This window comes from Festucalex cinctus, chromosome 13 (genome assembly GCF_051991245.1).
Source record: "Festucalex cinctus isolate MCC-2025b chromosome 13, RoL_Fcin_1.0, whole genome shotgun sequence".
NCBI classification, from domain to species: domain Eukaryota; kingdom Metazoa; phylum Chordata; class Actinopteri; order Syngnathiformes; family Syngnathidae; genus Festucalex; species Festucalex cinctus.
The window spans coordinates 1,726,779-1,747,843 of NC_135423.1; the positions used below are offsets into that span (position 1 = coordinate 1,726,779).

Consider the following 21,065-nt stretch of genomic DNA (forward strand, 5'->3'; position numbering starts at 1 on the left):
AAAGGAGTTTAGACGACATTTTACGAGCGGATGTTCGCCTCGAATTTCCTCTCACATAAACTCCTCCCCTCTTTGTCAGTTGCACTTGAGCAACTCGACAGCGGCAGCCATTTTGAGAAGAGTCTGATTGCAGGGCCATTTTAACCATCCCCGCGTGACACCGCTCTGCTCATCACTTCTGAGTCTGCATCATTTATGTCCTGTTCACAGGTACCACTCCCATTGTGTCTGTTTGGTTTGCAGCCAAACATAAACAATGAAGACAACTTCTGGCCAATAAAAAACTCACTATTTATTGCCTTTTGCTCTTAACTATTGCACATATTTTTGTTTTGAGAAGCGTATGCAGTGCCTTGAAATGAAATCAAACGATACAATAGATTTATATCTTTATTCTTGATTTGGGATAAAATGATGGGATCTTCCTGCTTCTTTTCCCCCCCCCCAAAACCTTACCAATGACTCACAATAAGGGGTCAAAGTAAATTTGTGGAAACTAATCTCTAAGTTTGTAATTAGTAAAGCTTCAGCTTGACGCTCCAAACTAATTTCCTTGTTAGTGTCCGTGGCTCGTCGATGAAAAGAAACTTCATACGCTCGTCTTGTTTTTCCCCCCCCCCCACTTTCGTCAAAAATTAAATCAACGACATACAAAGATTAAAGAGGAGTAATTCAAGAGTTTATGAGGAGGTAAAAAAAACTGTGTGGCTCTACTCCATTTTGGCTGACCGCATTATTGCTGTGTACCACACAAGATCCCTCCGCCTGAAGACAATAAAAAAAAAAAAGGTCCTAAATAATGATGAAAGCACGTTACATCCTAAATTCACACATTTTAAATACAAAACATAAACTATTGCCTTATACTATTCACTCCACAGGTAAACAATAAACATTTCAAATTGTAAATAATGTAAATACAGAGTAGCCAAAAATTGTACTCAAGTAAGAGCGTTACCTCAAAATAATATTACTCAAGTCAAAGTAAAAAGTAGTCATTAAAAAATGTACTCAAGTAGAAGTAAAAAAGTATTCGCTGAAAAGAATACTCAAGCCTTGCTTGTGTTGTGTGCTGTATTCGTTCACAGCCACCTGCTCTTGGCTGTTTTTCTCTTTCCCTTTAACTTCCATTTCCATGTGATGTTGCTCCCTCTGCTGGTCAGCTGCTCATCAAACTGCACTGCCAGATTTGACACACCAGTTTATTTCTGCTGGGAGGCTATTGTTTATTTGTGATCAATTTAACAAAAAAAACATTTTGTGAGGTTTAAAATGGGTTAATCATGATAGGTATTAATAAATGCTGTTTGTGACTGAGTATAAGTAAAACAACACAATCTAAGGGAATTACGGCAAAAATAAATTGAATGCTTTTTTACCATTTTTTTCCCCTCCCCTGTAATGCATTATTGTGTTTTGTTGTTGTTTATAGTGAGTCGCCATTTATGGCACGATTCATTTAATATATTTAACATATTCTGTAGAGCGAGCTCAGATGGAGCCAAAAGAAGAATAAAAATATGCACATATTAAAATCATCCAGACATTCTGTATTGGCTTCCAGGGTTGGGGAAAGTACATCACCTTGCTTAACTCCAAAAAGTCTATCAAACCAATCAGTATACATCATTTCAACATAAACCAATGGATTCTCTATTGTGGGATTGCGAAACAAAGTATTCCAATGAACATTGTCAGAAAATCCGTCATTATACTTTGTAACAAGTGCGTCTTGCGGTGATTTGAAATTCTGCTCAAGGAGGGATGTCACTTCTTAATTCAAACTGCAGGGGAGAAACATTAAAGGAAAGATTAAGTTGAAACAGAACAGGATGAACATGCTAATGCTACTGTGAGAAACTGGGCCATCGCGGTAGACACGTAGAATTACAAAAATTTAAAACAGGGATATCGTGGCTGGAGGGTATAAAGCATGCCGCGGTGATAGGAACAATGTGTTAGAGGTATTTAACAACACATTTCAAAGTATAACAAAAAACCCCAAACATTTTTCATTCTTTTTATTGTTTTATATGCTTTCTAATCTGTGCATTGTTTTTTTTCTCTCATCATTTTGCATTTGTCATTTTCATGCCACACCCCCATGTAGGGTGGACTCATCAGTACCAGCCTGAGTTGACATTGATTTAAAAAAAAAAAAAAAAAAAAAAAAGGTTCATTCACATAGTTGATTGATCCTGGTAGCAGATGGAATCAAAGCCCAGAAGATGACAAAAGATAAAAAGAAGTCCACTCGTGATAATCTTGCTCCCTTACAAATCCGAATAAATGGAACTCACCTTGAGGCACTCACCCACGATATTGTCAAAGAGGTTTTGATAAATGGTTAACAGGCTGGAAAAGTCAGACTACGTTGATGTCACACTGAGGAAAACCTTTTCACTTGCTGAAATGAGTCATACTGGATGTTAAAAAAATAAAAAATAAATAAATAAAAAATGGTTCTACACCAAGGGTGTCCAAGCTTTTTCATTTGAGGGCCACATACAGAAATTTTTCAAAATTTGTACAAATAATTTATTTGTGCTTTGGCATATTTAGAAAAATGCTACAGTAGATAAACTAATTTATTTGTAATATGGCAGTAGGGTTATTTTAGTTTTGGAATTTTTAATTTTAGTTCGTTTTTATTAGTTTTCAGGGTGGTTCTGTTAGTGTTTATTAGTTTAGTTCTTTAAAAAAATGCTTAGTTTTAGTTTAGTTTGTTAGTTTCAGTATTAGTTTTTTTTTTATTTTTTTTATGTGTATTACTTGTGCGCAATATTTAAAAAACAGCATGGGAGCGACGTCATCTTTCGGTGCTTTTCTATTGGCTGCTGCTAGATGACGTCACTTCTGTGTGACACACTTTCAAACGTCATTATTCTGGTTGATATCAAAATAAATCCACTGAAAAATGGACGGCGGGCCGCAAATGGCACCCGGGCCGTAGTTTGGACACCACTGTTCTACACACTTCCAGTCACTGCTGACTATAGGTGAGACACAAGGTACACATCTCTGTCAAATTAAAAAAATAAATAAAAAAAATAAAAAAATAAAATAAAAAAAAATAAAAATCGGTGTGCCCACAATGTTGAGAGAAATCCTCATATTTATCTTGTGTTCTCCCTCAAGCTGGGCCTCTGAGTAAATTGTGGACTTTAGCTACTCATCTTACTGTAGGCTGCCAAAATAGCCAAACAAAAAACAGTCTCGTATCCCACGCACGTTGCAAATATTTGCATAAGATGTGTGACAGACAGTAGTGGGAAAAAAAAGTGGTCATTTTGAATTTGCCATCCACCCTCAGAAAGAAAAGAAAAGCTTCTTCAGAATAAATAATCAATGAGCCGTGAAACAAATCCATTAAAAGATGGTAAAATGAAATAAAGTTGTTGTTTTTTTTACCTGCACAATTGTAAAAAGCAATGAAAGATTTAGATTTTATTTTTCTTTTGTGCCCCTCATAATTTTATTAGGTTATATTATACTTTTCCATAATAATCTTGTCAATGTTCCACTTTCTCTGCCTGCATGTTCCGCTATTTTATTTTGTTTCTCCAGTCTGGCGAAGATTGGCGGGAAAGGCGCCTCACCTGCTCACAATGACAATCAATCAGCTGTGTATTAATAAACAGCAACTGCCAATGGTTGCATTTTGTGTTGTCATGTTTTCCCAGTGTCCCGTTTATCGTGCCTTTGTTTGTTTCATTCGGTTCGTGTGGCCACCTGTTCTCCACTTCCTGGTCCCTTGGGCCTACCAATCAGCTCCCTCGGCCACTTAAGTTTTGTCCAGGTGTTCCTCGTTGTCTCGTCAGTTTGCTTTGTATTAATGCTGCATTCGTATCGCATTTGGGGTCTCCCAGTTTGGACTTTGACGCGAATGTAAACAACAAAGATGTGTGAGCTTGAGAAATTGTTTGTTGTTCTGGTTAACGCGCTCAGTCGAAATCATGATGCATGTCGCCAAATTTAAGGAGCACCTGTTAAGTGTTAATCTTATGAGGACGTCTTCAAAAAAAATAAAAAATGGTCCCACTGCACAGGCTCATCCACCTCTTTTTCTAATCAGTTAATTAATTGCATAATTTCAAATGGCGAAAAAAACAAAAAAACAGTTTGACATGAATAAGTATTCTGAATGACATACGCACACATTTATTAAATGCCTTACTTTAATGCAGTGCTACTCAAATAGTGGGGCACGTTTGACCTCGGGGAACATGCTTTTTAATTTTTTTTATTTTGATTTTAATTTTTACTGTCCTAGAATAAAGTGCAGTTGCACCTCCACTACATTAGGGGGCAGTGGCGCTCTCATTATTGGCAGAGTGTGCGCAGGGAGCATTCGCTCGGTGGTGTAGGGGTTTTGTTTGCACTGAGCATGCGCAAAAAAAATCATCACAAATTATTTTATATATTTTTTGTTTTGCAGGTTAAAGTTTTTTTTTAGCATCTTGTGTGCCTGGTTATGCTAATTGCGTGTAATGTTTTGAAAATCCAAGTCTATTTTGTGTTTCTAAGCAATCGTTCAGCACTTTGCTCCACCTACGTCTCCCCAAATTTCTCATAATTTGTGGACCACGCTGGCAGTAGGCCAGTCCAGCTTGAACTTTTGGGAAGTGAATCTTATTTGGCTGCAGGGAAGAGACTGGCGGGGGGGTTGCGGTATTTAAAAAAAAAAGAAAAAAAAAAAAAGCAAAGTCCAAAAAGTTTGCAGCGCACCGTTGCTTCATCAGTGTCCGAGTGCAGAAAGCCTGTCAGTCCCGTCGGAACGTCGCGCTGAGTTGCTGCGCCAACATGGCACCTGCCCTCCACACGTTGGCAGTCATAATTGCGTCTGTCTTTTTGCAAAGTGCGTCATCGGCTCATCTCAATGACACGTAAGTAGAGCCAATCTTGACCCGACAAGTTTGCTTCTCCGCACGATGTTTGTGGAGCTTACTCGGGACATAGATAGACAGATCCTGCTCTGTTTTTGGGTTATCGTTCCATCGTTGTCGCTCATTTGTAATATGAGAGCTCGTGTTTGACTTTGTTTGCATCTACCGTATAGCCTACAAAATGCAAGCACAAAAGGCATCAATCCAACGACTCGTCAAGCAATTTTGTTTTGGGGAACACATTTCTCATTGGCAGCAGCCTGCAAGTGGAGAGAAACATGGGATGGGGGGGAAAAAAAAACAAAAACTTGTTTGCATACCAATACTGCTTTGTTCCCATTTCATTGCTTGACTCAGGTCTCATCTTTTCACATGGCACGAATGCACGTGAACAGTTTATTAAAGTATTTTACAATCTTTGTTGAGTCAAGACATCTATTTTACATGACAAAAATCTCATGGGGGGAAAAAAAGGCAGTTAACAGTTTGAATATTAAAAACAACTCAATTTACTCACAAATTGATTCACTCACTGTTGAATCTCTATCTGTTTATGGAGTTTAAGTTTGTCCGATGATGTCCCATTTTATGAATTATCATGTGGTGCGACCAACAAGAGACAACCATTTTGGAACTTTTATTTTGAAATGCATTTAAATCATGGGAGCAGCTATCAGGTTTGTAGCCTACTTTATCACAATTATGTTAAAAAAAAAAAAAAAAAAAGTTACCCTTTTAGCCACTGGTATGTAGTGGTCGGTCATATTTGGACAAATATGAAAATGTAATACTTGAGTTGTTTTCTAGCGTAATGTTTGTGTTCTCTCCATGTGTGCAGCATCTTTGCCGTGACCGTCAGCTCCCAGTTGAAAGGAGGCTCGCAGGAAACGATGTGTGTCCTCATCCACGGGCCCACCGAGCCCGTCGCGTTGAGTACCACCCTGGACACGGACTCTGGCAGCACCATCATCCTGGAGGAGGATGTCAAGCAGGACTTTTACCAGTGCCGGAACTTTCAGGTCCGTTTGTCATTGACTATTTATCCGTCTCGCCCAGAGGTGTCCAAAACTACGGCCCGGGGGACATTTGCGGCCCGCCGTCCATTTTTCAGTGGCCCGCGACATGTGCTAAAAATGTCATTTGACTCAGTTAAAATAAATTAATAAAAACAAAAATGTTTGGAGATGGTCAAAGTAAGAAGGGAAGGTGTCGAAAAACACAGGTGCTATTAAAGGTTATTTTAGTTAACTAAAACTAACGAAAAAACTAAAATTTAAAAAATAATTTTGTTAACGAAATAAAATAAAAACAAAGGTGCTTTTTAAAAAAATAAAACTAACTGAAACTACATTTTATGTTTACAAAACTAACTAAAATAGAACTAACTATAATCATAGCAAAAATGTCATTTGTTTTAGTCTTTGGTAATTAAATTAATGCATGAGCCTTTGGGGATGATTTTAAATGTAATTTTTAGTAGATTTATTTTGATATCAACCGGAATAATGACGTCACACCCATGGTGTTTTTTTTTTAAATATTGCGCACAAGTAATACACATAAAAAAAACTAAAACTAATACTGAAAGTAACTAAACTAAAACTAAGCATTTATTAAAGAACTCAAACTAATACAAAAGCTACCAGAACCACCCTGAAAACTAATTAAAACTAACTTAAAAAAAACAAAACAAAAAAACCTCAAAACAAAATAAAAACTAAAATGAAAAACTCCAAAACTATAATAACCCTACTGCCATATTACAAATAAATTGTTTTCTATACTGTAGCATTTTTCTAAACATGCAAAGGCACAAATAAATTATTTGTACAATTTTTAGAACGAAACACAATTTCCCTAATGATCTCGCCGGCGCCATGACTGAAGCCATCAGCGCGGCTCTTTAGCAAATAACTGCTGTTGTTATGCAACCAAACGGGCCTCGCTCTTTTTCACTGCCCGCCCGAGGGACCCCAATCAGTCCGTGATAATAGCTTTTGATTTGACTGGCTTCCCTCGAGTTGGACCCGAGCTGTGTCAGAATTGCTCTGGCATTTTTCTCGACCTGCAGCTCAACAAAGGCCGCTTTCTACTGGAGGCCAGCAATGTACCTGCATTCCTCTTGGGAAACATTCCCTACCCACAACTTAAGTCCCGCAACACGCACGCGCACGCACCAAAAACGGCCCTTGCAAATGTTTGGAAGCAGCCCCTTGTTATGTAACAACAGCTCCATTTACATTGTAAAAAAAAAAACAAGTGAAACTGTATATTTTCTCAAGCATGAAGTGATTTCATACATTTTGCAATTAAGAGTGGTGATCATCCTATTTGTGCCTTTCCATCTTGTCCCTCGCTCACTTTACAATCTGTCTGTTGTCTTCTCTTGTGTGTTTCTTGGCGCCGTAGGTCCCAGCGGTGCGCACTCGTACTGTGGCAACCATAAATGTCACTGTGAAAGGCGAGAATGCAACCATGAACAAAAAGACCAAAATCCTCATTGTGCCCCCTGCTTTCATCCACATAATCCAGACTGATAAACCCGTCTATAAACCTGGACAGACCGGTAAGTATCACCGTTACTGAGAATTGGGAGACTTTTTTTGGGGGGGGGGTTAGAATAAGTCGAGTATGTATTTGACTACAGACAATTCGGAACATCCGGCGGGCATTTCTGATATTTCCACAATGCGACCCAATAAAAATGCTTCCTTTACACAGTGAACGCAGACAGCCGATTGTTGCATTTGCCCGTGACTCGCATACACAAACCACACAGATTGCTACAGTTCATCAAATGACGTTTCATCACATTTTGAAATAAAACTAATTATCACAAATCAAATTATAACCATTTAAAGTCCAATGTGTTTCTTTCAATTCGACTTATAAACTCGGAATTGTCCATCGCAAATGCACGCTAGCGCAATATTCAAAACGCGGCCCTACACAATGGAACGTAATTATTATAACGTGTAGTCATGAAAATGTCACAAAGTAGCAGCGGCAGCAATATAAAGCAGCATTACACGCCGTAAATGCGCCGTTGTTTAGCTTTAAAGTCCACCTCTCTTTCTGCTTCTCTGTTGACCACAAACTTTTCTGTGTGTCGGTCGTTGTTTTTAATGCCACATGATCGCGCGTGGTCACGCGAGACATGGCGGGAAGTGGTCAGCGACGGAGCTGTGCGGAACCGGTGCGAGTTCGCCCAAAAAAATTCGACGCGTCCGGAGCACGCAGTCAAGACGCAGCAACCGGTGTAATCCCGCGGTTAAGGCTAGCAATGATTGGTTGGGTTAGCTGAAGCGAGTAACATTTGGCTAACCGCCATCCATTCATGCCCTTTATCCAGTTACGCGTGTGCTGGTTGCATTATATATTTTTTTCCTTACGTCGAAACATCCTGTTACTGCTGGATGGTTTCTGTGATAAAAATAATTTAATTATTATTAATTTATAACACACTCGTCCGTCGTGTACTTGTAAATGCTGTAATGTTGCCTGTGTTATTCCTTCAGCTCATTTGATTGGAATCCTTTATTGTGCCCTTTGGCTCGCAAATGCATTTCTGTATCAGTTTTAGACCTCGAAGAACCATGTGATGAGGCCTCAAAGGAAACAATGTCCTCTTTCCTTTGTTGTAGTCAAATAATATATTTGTATGGAATGTATGTAATTCTTTTAAATTGGCTTCATTCCTTTACAGTGCAGTTCCGAATTGTCTCCATGGATTCCAGTTTCATCCCAGTGCACCGCCTGGTAAGATCTCAATTCATCTTTTGTCTTTCGTTAAAACTGGATGCAATGGCGCAGCATTTGTCGAGCACGATTTCTGTTCAACGTTAAGAACAAGCCTCTATTTTTGTTGAGGAGAGTGGGAGGTGAACGGGGGGCTGTTTGTTGGCTTTTGAAGCCAGCGTGGGCGTGATGCGCTGTGTGGAGTAGTGTGATAAACATGCTGTCAGAGTTCATTTGCCTCACACTGCATTTGACCCAAACATCTGAATCAATACAGGCTCAAGGCCTTTTTCCATTAGTGCGGAGACAATCTGCCGTGCGTGATGAACATCTGACAAAAGGGATTAAAGAGTATTGCACCAAGTTTGTCTTTTTTTAATTTAGCAGAACAGCCCGTGTCTACCGGATCAGTATTTGTTTTTCTTTTATTTGAATGAAAAACACCAACGGAATCTCAATCATTCATCTTACAAGGCTAAAACTAGAAATTGGACATATTTGATGGGGGAATGTTTTCATTTGGATGTTTCTAGATACAAAAAAAAAAAAAAAAGTGTGATCCCAAAACAGTCAATATGATGTTCAGTGAATGCAAGTTTTTGGCTGTAAAGAATTCTGAAGGGAATCTCTCATATTTCTGTTATTACATTTGTATATTAAGATTAAATTATGCCATTTTGATGAAAAATATCCTTGCCAATCAAATTATATTTAAAAAGCAGCCCTTGTTTGATATCACCATAACATCTCTCTCATCCACTAAAATAGCAAGTCCAGAAAGATAGCATCTTCAAATACCTGCTTTCTGAACGTTTTTTTTTCTTAATACAATGTATTATCCAAACAGAAAGTTAGCTTAATATGAATGATCTCTTCACTCACTAAATGATATACAAATTAAAGTTGTTTAACAGTGTTTTTCAAGTCCAGTGTAAAGCTAAAACGAGAAAGGCATTGGGCTATTATTATTATTATTATTATTATTATTTATTTTATTTTTTTTATCAGTAAGAGCCTTCATTATAAAATAAAAAGACAGGCTAAAAAATTCCGTAAAAACTTGCCCAGAATGACTTAAACCTCGAATGTTTAACTTCAATCATGCATGAAAATGACAGAATTGAGAAAAAATGGGGCCCTTTGAAAATCTTTTACTTTAGGCTATACCAATTCAATGCTGCAAGCTGGGGGAAAAAAAAAAACTCTTCACCTGCCCTTGCTAGTAGTCATGGGACTTTGGAAGCATCATGACTTTTCTCCCCTTCCAGCGCCCCAACTAACCAATCAGAATAGGAACAGGGTCGGTTTTCGTAAACTGAACTTGACATCCATTCACGTCCTGAAAGTTTGTTGGCTTTGAGAAATGATTGACAAACTGAGTCAAAAAGTAAATATTGCTGAGTGTGGATAACAGGAAAGTGGTGATACAAGTTGCTGGAATGGCCACTCATCACAAAAAATCAGTTCTGTGGGCGTGTTTGCGCCGGTATATGATTCGAGCAATATCCTCAGTGAACAGGCGGCTAACTGGGCGAAGACATGCGGGTGCGGTTGTGGTGCAATATTTGGCGCTATTACCGGACGCTAGGGGTGTTAAAAAAAAAAAAATCGATTCGGCGATATATCGCGATACTACATCGCGCGATTCTCGAATCGATTCAATAATCGGCAAAATCGATTTTTTTTTTTTTTTTTTTTTTTTTTTTTTAGGATTCACACCTTAAGCATGGAAGAATGTTATATGAACGGAACATTAAGCCTTAATATTTTATTTCAATGCTGTTCAAACATGAAACAAATTACAACCTCTATAAGACTGAAATTTCAGATCAATAAATAATACATTTTCATATAAATCTTACACTCTACAAGCTTACTGATTAGTATTTTCTAAATTTGAATGAAAAAAAATCGCAACAATCGACTTATAAATTCGTATCGGGATTAATCGGTATCGAATCGAATCGTGACCTGTGAATCGTGATACGAATCGAATCGTCAGGTACTAGGCAATTCACACCCCTACCGGACGCAGCATATAATATGAATGAATATACCCCTGTGTGTCCAATAAGATTTCTCCAATGTCACTGCCACCATATGTTTGTATGGTATTTTAAATTGCTTTGTTATGTTGTGATGTATTTACTAGCATCTAATGAGTTTGAATTATTTGTTCTTTTTCAGTACACAGTGGTGGATCTTCAGGTAAGAATGCCATTCGGTGCACTCAAGTGGCTGAGAGTCACTTTTGAAACAATATAGTGCACGCATATCTGGTAATGGTCTCAACTTGCACAATTATTGATTTAAAACAGCACGCAGTGGGAACCGAGTTTAATTCAATTAGACATGAAACAAAGCTGGAATTGTCACTGGTTTTGCGCCACAGACGGTAAAAAAAAAAAAAATCGCGTTGTCCCTCTGGTGATCGTCATTGTTCAATAAGCACACTTCTGTCTCGTGTCCGTCTTCATGTAGGATCCCAATTCCAATCGCATTGCTCAGTGGTTGGATAAATATGTTGCCGCTGGTATCCTCGATCTTTCGCATCCGATGATTCCAGAGGCGGCACAAGGAACCTACGTAATTACTGCCACCACGGACAAAGGAGAGAAAATCACCCACAGCTTTGAAATCAAGGAATATGGTCTGCTATAGTTGCGACAAAAATGTTGTACTGGTTTAATGTCCTTTTTTGTTCATTTTTACTTACGTATTTGTATTTTTTTTTTTTTTTTAGTTTTGCCTAAATTTGAAGTAACTGTTCAACTCCCGAGTGTGATTTCGATCCTGGATGAGGAGGTCACGCTGAAGATTTGTGGAAAGTAAGTGTTTTGGTCCGACTCTGTCTCCTCATCACTTTTTAGAAAAAGGAAGAAAACTACATGGAGATATTTAAAGGCCGAGTTAGGACAAAATCACCACCACACGTTAAGAGAAGCCCAGATCTGTAAATTGAGAAGTAGTTTGTTTAAATCCTGTATTTAAAAAGTGCCTTTTCCAGAGTCAAACTGGCAGATTGGCCCCTTAAACTTAAGCAATAAAAAAAAAAAAAAGTCTTGCAAGTGGTCTGAAACTAATGCTATTTCAATGCAATTCCTTTCAATTCAGCAAACAACGATCATCATTGCTGCGAGTTATCAATGCAAAAGATGAAAACGTCTGATTGAAATGAAGTTTTGCTTCTCTGCACAGATACACTTACGGAAAACCGGTAGTTGGCTCAGTCAAGGCGGAGTTTTGCAGGAATGCTTTTCACTTTTACTGGCATTCGGCGATGGAGTCAAATACATGCACCACGTATCAACTGACAGTGAGTACCGTAGTTGCCAATAAACTACTATATTCTGTTTCTCCATGTAAATCAATGAGTCTAAAAGTGACACTCTTCCAGACGGACGCAAGTGGCTGCGCGACACATTTGGTGAACATGACAGCTTTTGCCCTCGACAAGAATACGTATGACGATAGGTTTGTGGTGGAAGCTGAACTGGAGGAGTATGGCACAGGTAAGATGGTGACAAGATTTACTCGACACCTGTGCGACTTGACGCCTGGTTGTAATTTCCAATCAACGTTCCCGTTTAGGGGTGATCTTGAAAGGCACAGGGCAGACAAGCTTCAGTGCCCGTATCAGAACCGTCACTTTTGAAGATGTACCACAATCATACAAGCCTGGCATCCCATTTGAGGGAAAGGTAGGCACTCTTTCTTAAGTGTTTTATATACAAGTATAACGTATAACAATATATAACCATATCCAACCAATGAGCCAAAGAATATACTAGGCCTGGGTATCAATTCAGATTTCCAAAACCGATTCGATTCAGAAGGGCCCGATTCGATTCGTTATTTGAAGGAAAAACACTCCCAAAGTCGATGCTAACTTCCCGTTAGCATTTGCTAACTTCCTGTTTGTGCTCGGCTAGCAATGTTTTAAAAACGAAACATATTTTGTATTTAAATATACAGTGGATGTAATTCTTAACATTGTGTATTTCGTTTTAGAGTTAGCGCCAAGTGCGGTGTCATTAAACAGTTTAGGATGCCTCGCGACAACAGAATAACATACGCTACATACTTGCTAGTTGCTAATGCTACGCAAGCAAAATGGTGTATTCAGGGTACTTTCATAGTGTTGGAAACTTCGACTTTCTTTGATAACGTTTTAAGTGGAAAATAATCAGCCATTTAGCTCAATTGTCCGATTGTTTTGGCCAATGAAGGCCAATAATTGGCCGATTATAATCGCGGCCTATTAATCGGTCGGGCCCTATTTGGCACATTGAAGTAAAATAATAATAAAAAAAAATATACATTATCATCATTAACATGCTCGAAAATGAGTAGGAAGAAGTAAAATACTTATTTAAACATTAAAAGAAAATACATCTACGCTGATTACAACAGCTAAAATTCTGTTAGCCCATATTCTGAAAAGCCTCTAAAAGGTGAAAATCCAAAATTCAGTCACATATTAATTGTTTAAAATTCATAGTGGTGCTTTTGTGATTTTACTGGCTTTTTGGTGAATCATTGAGTCAATGCAGCTGAAATGCTTAGCTGTTTTAGTTGGCTGTTTTAGCTTCTAGAGGACGTAGTTGATTTAAAAATAATAATATGTTGATGCTGTAGTTGCAGCTTTTTGCAGTAGTTCGTCAGGATCTCTTGCTATTCTTTCGCCAGGATGCCACCCAAGAAATTAAAGTACTAACCAAGCAAACCATACTTGACTGACCACATCTCTAATATTAATTTGTTGCCATATTTCATTTTTGAAAGGCTTTAAGCCACTATTTTGAGGTTTATCCATCCAAAATGTTCAATGGCTAACATTTTGTCCTCATTCTTCTTGTTTGCAGGTGAAAATGACTGGTCCAGACAAAAAACCTGTGGCCAATGAGCCTGTGTACTTATTCGCCCCGGACTCGGTCAACGTAACACTCACCACAAACACAAAAGGTGTGGCCTCGTTTTCACTGAACACCAGCAACTGGAAGGACCATGTGAATCTTAAGGTTTGTGACAAATGGGGTTTTTAAGCCACTGTGGTTCATTTAGAGAAAGTTATTTTTTTTTTATACCAACATAGTCAGAGGCTAAATATGCTCGGCTAAACACTAACAAATGTATCTCTGTTATCATTTAGTGTCAAAAAATAAATGTAAATATCCTAGGCCAAACTAACAAAATTAATCTGTTTTCTAGTGTGTAGAAAAATACACTACATTGTACAGTATATGTAACCATAAACAATGGGAGTCAATGCACAATGAGTGTTTATGTTCGGAGACGAAAAGTGTGCTCTGCTCTCATTACAGTAATTTCCAAATCCGCTCTTGCGTTAACAAGATTACTACTTGTGTTTTGGTTACAGTGTGATCAACTCGCTAGTCCACACATTTGGCTAACGTCAACATTAGCCGGCCTAACCACCACCACCTTAAGAAAAGCCCCACATCTCGCGCCACTAAACCGCATACTTCTGAAGAAAACGTTAATAACTTCAACTTGAGAATGATTTGCAGTACACAAATTAGGAATGTAACGATACCGGCAATATCGTGATATTAAAACTGCCACAATATCGTCGTCGTCATGTTCACGATATTTAGAAGCTACATATTCTGTAAAAAAAAAAAAAAAAAAAAAAAGGTCAGGTTGATTTCCATTTGTGCAGTTATAGCACCCTCTGGTGGCTATTTTTTTTAGTGCAGTTTAATTTTCATTAGTTATGTTTTGGCCCTTCTTTGTTTAAAATACACTAATTGTCAGATGAAGGGGATTGTAAAATGCTTTGAAGCGAGTCAATATGTGGAGGAACTCAATGTGGGCTTGCATTAGCGATTAAGTGCCTCAATATTAAGTGTTATTAGAGATTGAAGGTAGTTTATGTATTGCTGATATGTACAAAAGCACATTATTGTGCTTTTTTTAGTATGAGCTCTTTTTTTAAAAATTTTTTTTACAATATTGTGACCTTTTTTAAATAGCGCCAACCTCCCCACAATATCGTGACAATTATTGTATCGTGAGCTTCATATCGTGATAAAATCTTATCGTGATATTTGGATATCGTTACATCCCCAACGCGAATGCCGAATGACCTTTTGATACCGCCGTTTCCATCATTTTTTGGTGCGCTCTGAATTTCCACAAGACAAACGGACTGATTGAGTTGCCAAACGGTCGGAGAGAAGCAGTGTGCACTCGGAGCGTATTTCCGAACACGTATCGTGTCTAATGTTGGTCATGTTAGCAATTAGCATTTACTAGCTAACAGAGACCACCAATGTAGCCCTGGTTGGCGTGGTATGGCGAAGCTCATTCATTAAAATTATTTAGTAAATAAAAAGTGGCAGGTGCAACAGGAGGTCGTAATAAAGAAATTACGCCAAAAACAACACAAAGGAAAACGGGATCTTGAATCACTGCCTACGTATTGGATGAAAACCATATTAGAAAGGCGAGACGTTATCATAAGCTAGCTAAGACCCTACATTCAAAGTCGCAAGTGGCCTAGAACTCCACCATTGTCTTGTTTTTGTGTTTACAGGCCAAGCCCAAACTGGTCGATGCAGATGAGCCGTATGGTCTCGATATGCGCAAACCAGAGTACAGGACAGCCTACCATGATGTTTCCGCCTTCTACTCCAAGAGTCGTAGTTTTCTGAAGCTCATGCAGGTCAGTGGGAAGATCTCCTGTGACAAAGACGCCACGGTACGAGCTCAATACATCATCCAGGGACAGGAGCTCAACAAGGGACAGGAGACCTTAGACTTTTTCTACATGGTGAGTCCACTTTTTCTCAATATTGACAACTTCTGTCTGTACTAGAAAAGTGTGTAAAAAGCACACTGAATATGCACGTTTCAAATGTTTATGTGGGTGAAGGCACACGTGACTTTGTTAATTGTATAGTGTGTGTACTTCATAGGTGATGTCCAAAGGAGCAATTGTACAGCATGGCCGTCTCACAGTGGCTGTTAAAGTGGGTGCAGGTAATTTAGCTCTTTTAATGCCACGCGTTATCCAAAAAAACAACAACTTTGATATGACAAAGGCTTTGATCATTCACGAAAAGAGATACAATGCTTGCATCTGCTGGCCATAGTCGGAGTGTTTATGATTCCACAACATATTGACCAGGAAGCGCTGCACTTATATACGTTTTGCACTGAGAAAAAAAATAAAAAATAAAAAACTGAGTTGACGTCATTGAACTCATTCACTCGCCGCCATTTTCACAGAAGCAGTCCCATTAGCTCCCGGCTGTTTTACTGGATTTGGACTGATTTTGCAAGGCCCACACAATATTGTGGTCTATTGCTATAAAAGCTACCAAAAGAAAGATTAAAGTCTCTTCTTTCATCAGGAAAAAAAGTATGTTTCTATCTGTTTCCGTTTTGCAGCAATTAGCAATAGAAGAGAGCTACGTTTCATCGGTTTTCACAAATCTATTCAAAATTCTAAGTAATTGAGCTTTTTTTTTCTACATGGCCCTGGTTGATCTCCTTTGCTCTGCTGCCACCTGCTGGCAGTTTGTGTAATAACTACCATTTCTGCAACCGTTCTTTGCAGTTGAGAGGCTGCCTTCTGTATGCTCTAGCATAACCCCCCCCCCCAAAAAAAAACTGATAAATACGTCTTTGGGACACGTAGAACATTACCAAAAAAAAGTATTTACACGTTATTGGGAGCAAATGAGTTAACGTTTACGGCGGCATACGTCGGGATTTTACTAATCGTTATTAAACGTTTTTGGCGGTCAAAGAGTTAATTTTCTTCTGAGGTCCGCATACGGGAAAAATCAAAGGATGCGATTGGCTGTTAGTTTCATTCTGCATTTGTTGTCTTGTTCTTACCTCTGTTAGAGAACAAAGGGGAGGCGATCATACCCCTCCATCAAGTGATCGACCTGGCGCCCTTTGCACAGGTTGTCGTTTACACCGTGTTGCCTGGTGGCGAGGCTGTGGCCGACAGCCGCGACTTCCCCATCCAGCTGTGCCTCAAGAACAAGGTTGGAACTGGTGATGCAAGTTTTCAAATGATAAATGAGTTTTAATGACATTAATGTCGTAAATGGTGTAAGGACGATTTGAAACCAGGATTTGTTGCCACTGACCTCTTGTTGTCTTCTGTACAGGTTTCTCTTAAGTTCCCGTCCCTCCAGCAGCTTCCAGCAGAGAAAACTACATTGAAACTCCAGGCTCAGCCAGGCTCTTTGTGCTCTGTTCGAGCCATTGACCAGAGTGTCCTGTTGCTGCAGTCAGAGCGGGAACTCAATGTTGGCTATGTAAGTTAAGTTAACCTTTAACACCAAAACGTGCTTCACTCCTTGTATATAATTTCTAAAACATACCAATAAAACACTTTTATGTTATTTAGGATGACACAGTAGTCAAGTTGCCTCACAACAAGAAGGTGCAGGGTTGAAATTTGCTCACTGCAGCCTTTCTGTATGACATTTACATGCTTCCCTCTGCCTTTTAAGGATTCGTGTTGGGCACGCTGGCTCCCGCCTAATGTCCAATACCGATGCATAAAACATTCAATTTACATCACCAGACTTTAAACAAATCTTTGTCCACATAAAACAGCATTTACACAGGCAGTAGAGTATTGTAATTCCATCCATCCATTTTCTATATCGCTTAACCTGAAATGTAAAAATATTTTCATTAGTAACTCTAAGACAAATGACTGAATGTCTTTTTGCCATTGGCGAGACTACTGATAATATTGAGTTTAACTCTGCGTAGGTGTACAATCAGCTGCCTCTTCAGAGGTTATCGGGATACTCGCATGAGGTTGAAGATACGGAGCCATATCCCTGCTTTCCCGAGCCCATGCCAGAAGCCGAACCTGACATATTGGTGGATGTTGAGGAACGGCGGAGCAAGCGTTCAATTTACTTTGGACCGACCAATCATAAGGATGATGTTTTCAGCATCTTTAAAGTAAGGCTTTGGACTTGACTCTTAAGTAGGCTACTGATACTGACCTGCTTTATTAAATTTTTTTTAGGGCATGTACCTATTGAGCATGGCATGATAGTAGGGATGCCCTGATCCAATCCGGTGATTGGAAATTGTAGCCGGTCAGCTGTTTTTCGGCTGATCAAGACAAAAAAGAACGTGTTTTTTTCATTCTCTGACATTTTATAGGTCACAAAGTGACCACATAAACCAAAGCTATAAATATCTCGTGAAACGGACCAGTAATAACTTAATTTTACGGGGCGGGCAGCAGTCAGAGTGGCAGTAAGAGCCCTCAGCGCTGCGACATAACGTAAATTGTTTGGAGCAACAAGGAGACACAAATGATGTGTAAACATGGTAAGACACACACACACACACACACACAAAAAAAAACAACCTTCTGAAATAGCCTAAGTCTACTTTGCCTGTATTGTGACTTGACATGTATTACTCTTTTTCAGGAGATTGGAGTTAAGATTGTGACAAATTCTGATGTGAAGAAACCCTTTGACTGCCGAATGCCTAAAATCGAGGCTTACTTTGCTGGTGTGTTTACGACTATATTCTTTAATCCCTCTCTATATCGTGACTTTGAAGATTTTTCATTGGAACACATCTATTTTTGCCCACAAATTCCAACACTAACGGTATCTTGAGTCTGCCGTGCATTGTTTTTAATGAATTTTACTCTGCTACCGCCAATTCATGCCTCCAAATGTCGTGATCTGTTTCATTTATGGCAACAGTAAACAAAGTGTTTGCAAAAGACTCTATGTGAAAAAGGACCTTTTCACTGAAAAGCTCCTTTTCAACACTTAACAAGACAAATACCTGCCTAATTACAGCAAAAGGGGAATTTAGGTCAAACTTACCGCGACATGTTAACTCAGGTTCGAAGTGGAATTTGTGGCAGACACATAAGGCACCGCATTATAAAGCTATTATTCCGCACGGCGTGTAAGGTAAACATGCTAATTATATGAGGCCATGGGTGTTCGGCTTCGTCCACTTCCGCTGCCATGTTCCAAATGCCGCCTGTGGTCACGTGACTGCATTGTTACGTCTGATTGGTAGAATGTTCAGGGAAGGAGTAGTCATGTGATTATTGTTGCTACGTCTGATTGGTGAAACGCAGTCATGTGGCAGAACCGCTGTTGGCGTCTCTGGTAAAGATAATGAACGAAAAAAAGGAGAAAAAAAAAAAAGTAACGACTTTAGTGTAGCCAAATATGGCGGAGTAAGAGTAGCGATCCTTTTTCACACATCTACTCAAGTAAAAAGTATTGTGTGGTAAAACTACTCTTAGAAGTACATTAAAAAAAAAAAAAAAAAGTTACTCAAGTACATGTAACAGAGTCAATGTAACTCGTTCCTACCCACCTCTGGTGCAAGGCCACAAAGTTTTTTATTTCTTTAACTGCAGAAATGAACAGCCACCATTTTACAGTACAAAAAGTGCAAATGAACCCCCCAAGGTGGAAAATGGAGGTTTATTGTGTTTAAATTAATCTGATAGTGTCTTCTGTTGATCCAAGTGTAATGACAGTGAGTGTTTTCTGGGAGCTGATTAAGGTTGATTCCTATTAAAGGTAAATTCTTATGTCTTCGTAGAAGATTTCGTAGATTCTCCAGTTTCCATGGCCTTCAATGTGATGAGGTTGTCTGGTAACGCAGAAAAAACTAAGGAGGAGAAAAAGGAGACCGTTCGGACATTCTTCCCAGAAACATGGATCTGGGACCTCGTTTCTGTTGGGTAAACATGTTCAGATGGCAAATAATCAAAACGTTATTGTTACATTGTTTGAATTGAAAACAACCTGTTCATTTGCCTGTAAAATTGCGTGCGTGTATAGCGACAAGGGTACAGTGAACGTGATGAAGACGGTCCCCGACACCATCACCAAGTGGGCCGCTGACGCTTTCTGCGTCTCCCCGGTGGGCTTCGGTGTGGCGCCCACCGCTGCGCTGACGGCCTTCCAGCCCTTCTTCGTCAGTCTCACGTTGCCCTACTCCGTCATCCGCGGGGAAGTGTTTCCTCTCAAAGCCACCGTCTTCAACTATCTCGCCAAGTGCATCATGGTAAATATCAGTCAGGCATGAAAGACATAATTGCTTCCTGATACTGGCAATGTTTCTGTGTGTGTATCTGCAGGTGGAAATTACACTGGCTCAGTCTGACACGTACACTTTCCGAAAGTGTGATGACTGCCAGTACAGTGTGTGTCTGTGTGGTGAGGAGAGCAGAACTTTCACTTGGATTGTCACTCCAACTACCCTTGGTACGAATGACTACATCACTTGTACTGAAAATTTTAGCATTTAGCAGTCATTATATATATATATATGTGTGTGTGTGTGTGTATGTGTATATATATATATATATATATATATATATATATATATATATATATATATATATAGACAGACAGACAGAAATAAATGTGTTTTGAAACTTTAAATGGATTGTGAACGCCAATGCGAAACAAAAACCAGATGGATTCGGGTCCAATCGATGTATTTGGGAAAACGAGCTGTCATGTCGAGTTGCAATCACTTCCATCAAGCAGCGACGCAGACGAGGCTGCGCTGAGTGTCAAAATCGTGCTGCTCCGTCTCCTCTTGGCGGCGTGCTGACAATCACTCGTACGAACACGTCAGGTAGCATCACTGATGAAACACTTGGAAACGTCTCCCTCCGGGGCTGATCTGTACTTGGCCTCAGTGAGAACAATTTTTGGGCTGTGAAAGACAAGGGAGGGGGCGGGAGATCGTTTGCTATGAAGACAGCGTGTATTATAAGGAAACAAATGGGGATTAATGACAAGCGAATAAGACGGAGAAAGTGAAATTCTGATGAGGTGCGGGAGATAAGCCCTCAAACTAAATGAGTCCGCAAATCTGTTCACGGTGAATCTGTGGAAGGCCGGACTGAAGACGGACGCTGCTTGTTTGCGCACAGGCAAGGTCGACGTGAAGGTGAGCGCCGAGGCCCTGAAGACCAACTTGCTGTGCGGCAATGAGGTGGCTTCTGTCCCTGACGTGGGCCGTATTGACACGGTGGTCCGCAGCCTGCTGTTGGAGGTCAGTGCCTGTCAGACGCAACATACCGGACACGACCAGGTTGACAGAACGTCGGCCATTGTTGTTTGATTGTCATTTCAAACATTGTCTGTGGGGTGAAGTGGTGGTGGAGATTATAAGGCAGGGGTGTGCAAACTTTTTCATCTGAGGGCCACATACATGAAATCGGAAGGACACAAGGGCCACATGAAGAGAAATTGTGTTTAGTCCTAAAAATTGTACAAATAATTGATTTGTGCTTTTGCATATTTACAAAAATGCTACAGTATATAAACCAATTGATTTGTAATATGGCAGGAGGGTTATTATTAGTTTTGGAATTTTTCATTCTAGATTTTATTTTGTTTTGAGTTTTTTTTTTTTAAGTTAGTTTTA

The 21,065-nt window shown here is 39.4% G+C and overlaps 2 protein-coding genes across 4 annotated transcripts in view; one reads left to right on the plus strand and one right to left on the minus strand.

Annotated features, from left to right (window-relative positions):
• Positions 1–96: 96 nt before the first annotated feature.
• LOC144032964 (alpha-2-macroglobulin-like protein 1) overlaps positions 97–21,065 on the plus strand; it is a 36,799-nt gene continuing 15,830 nt past the window's right edge. Inside the window, exons 1-21 of one of the 3 annotated variants that reach the window (XM_077540569.1) lie at positions 97–210; positions 5,725–5,905; positions 7,296–7,452; positions 8,593–8,645; positions 10,812–10,832; positions 11,106–11,274; positions 11,368–11,452; positions 11,823–11,940; positions 12,022–12,136; positions 12,216–12,325; positions 13,490–13,645; positions 15,184–15,420; positions 15,566–15,629; positions 16,503–16,648; positions 16,775–16,924; positions 17,391–17,588; positions 18,071–18,155; positions 19,221–19,362; positions 19,463–19,688; positions 19,762–19,888; positions 20,569–20,690. In XM_077540569.1, the coding sequence (XP_077396695.1) occupies positions 5,777–5,905; positions 7,296–7,452; positions 8,593–8,645; positions 10,812–10,832; positions 11,106–11,274; positions 11,368–11,452; positions 11,823–11,940; positions 12,022–12,136; positions 12,216–12,325; positions 13,490–13,645; positions 15,184–15,420; positions 15,566–15,629; positions 16,503–16,648; positions 16,775–16,924; positions 17,391–17,588; positions 18,071–18,155; positions 19,221–19,362; positions 19,463–19,688; positions 19,762–19,888; positions 20,569–20,690 (2,610 nt within the window). In that variant the 5' untranslated portion in view covers positions 97–210; positions 5,725–5,776. Of the gene's footprint in view, positions 211–4,597; positions 4,887–5,724; positions 5,906–7,295; positions 7,453–8,592; positions 8,646–10,709; positions 10,731–10,811; positions 10,833–11,105; positions 11,275–11,367; positions 11,453–11,822; positions 11,941–12,021; positions 12,137–12,215; positions 12,326–13,489; positions 13,646–15,183; positions 15,421–15,565; positions 15,630–16,502; positions 16,649–16,774; positions 16,925–17,390; positions 17,589–18,070; positions 18,156–19,220; positions 19,363–19,462; positions 19,689–19,761; positions 19,889–20,568; positions 20,691–21,065 lie in introns of those variants that run through there. The other 2 variants (XM_077540567.1, XM_077540570.1) reach the window with 2 other exon arrangements.
• Positions 20,063–21,065, minus strand: part of LOC144032968 (uncharacterized) — a 37,286-nt gene continuing 36,283 nt past the window's right edge. Inside the window, exon 5 of the mRNA XM_077540578.1 lies at positions 20,063–20,348. Coding sequence (XP_077396704.1) covers positions 20,328–20,348 — 21 coding nt within the window. The 3' untranslated portion in view covers positions 20,063–20,327. The remainder of the gene's footprint in view (positions 20,349–21,065) is intronic.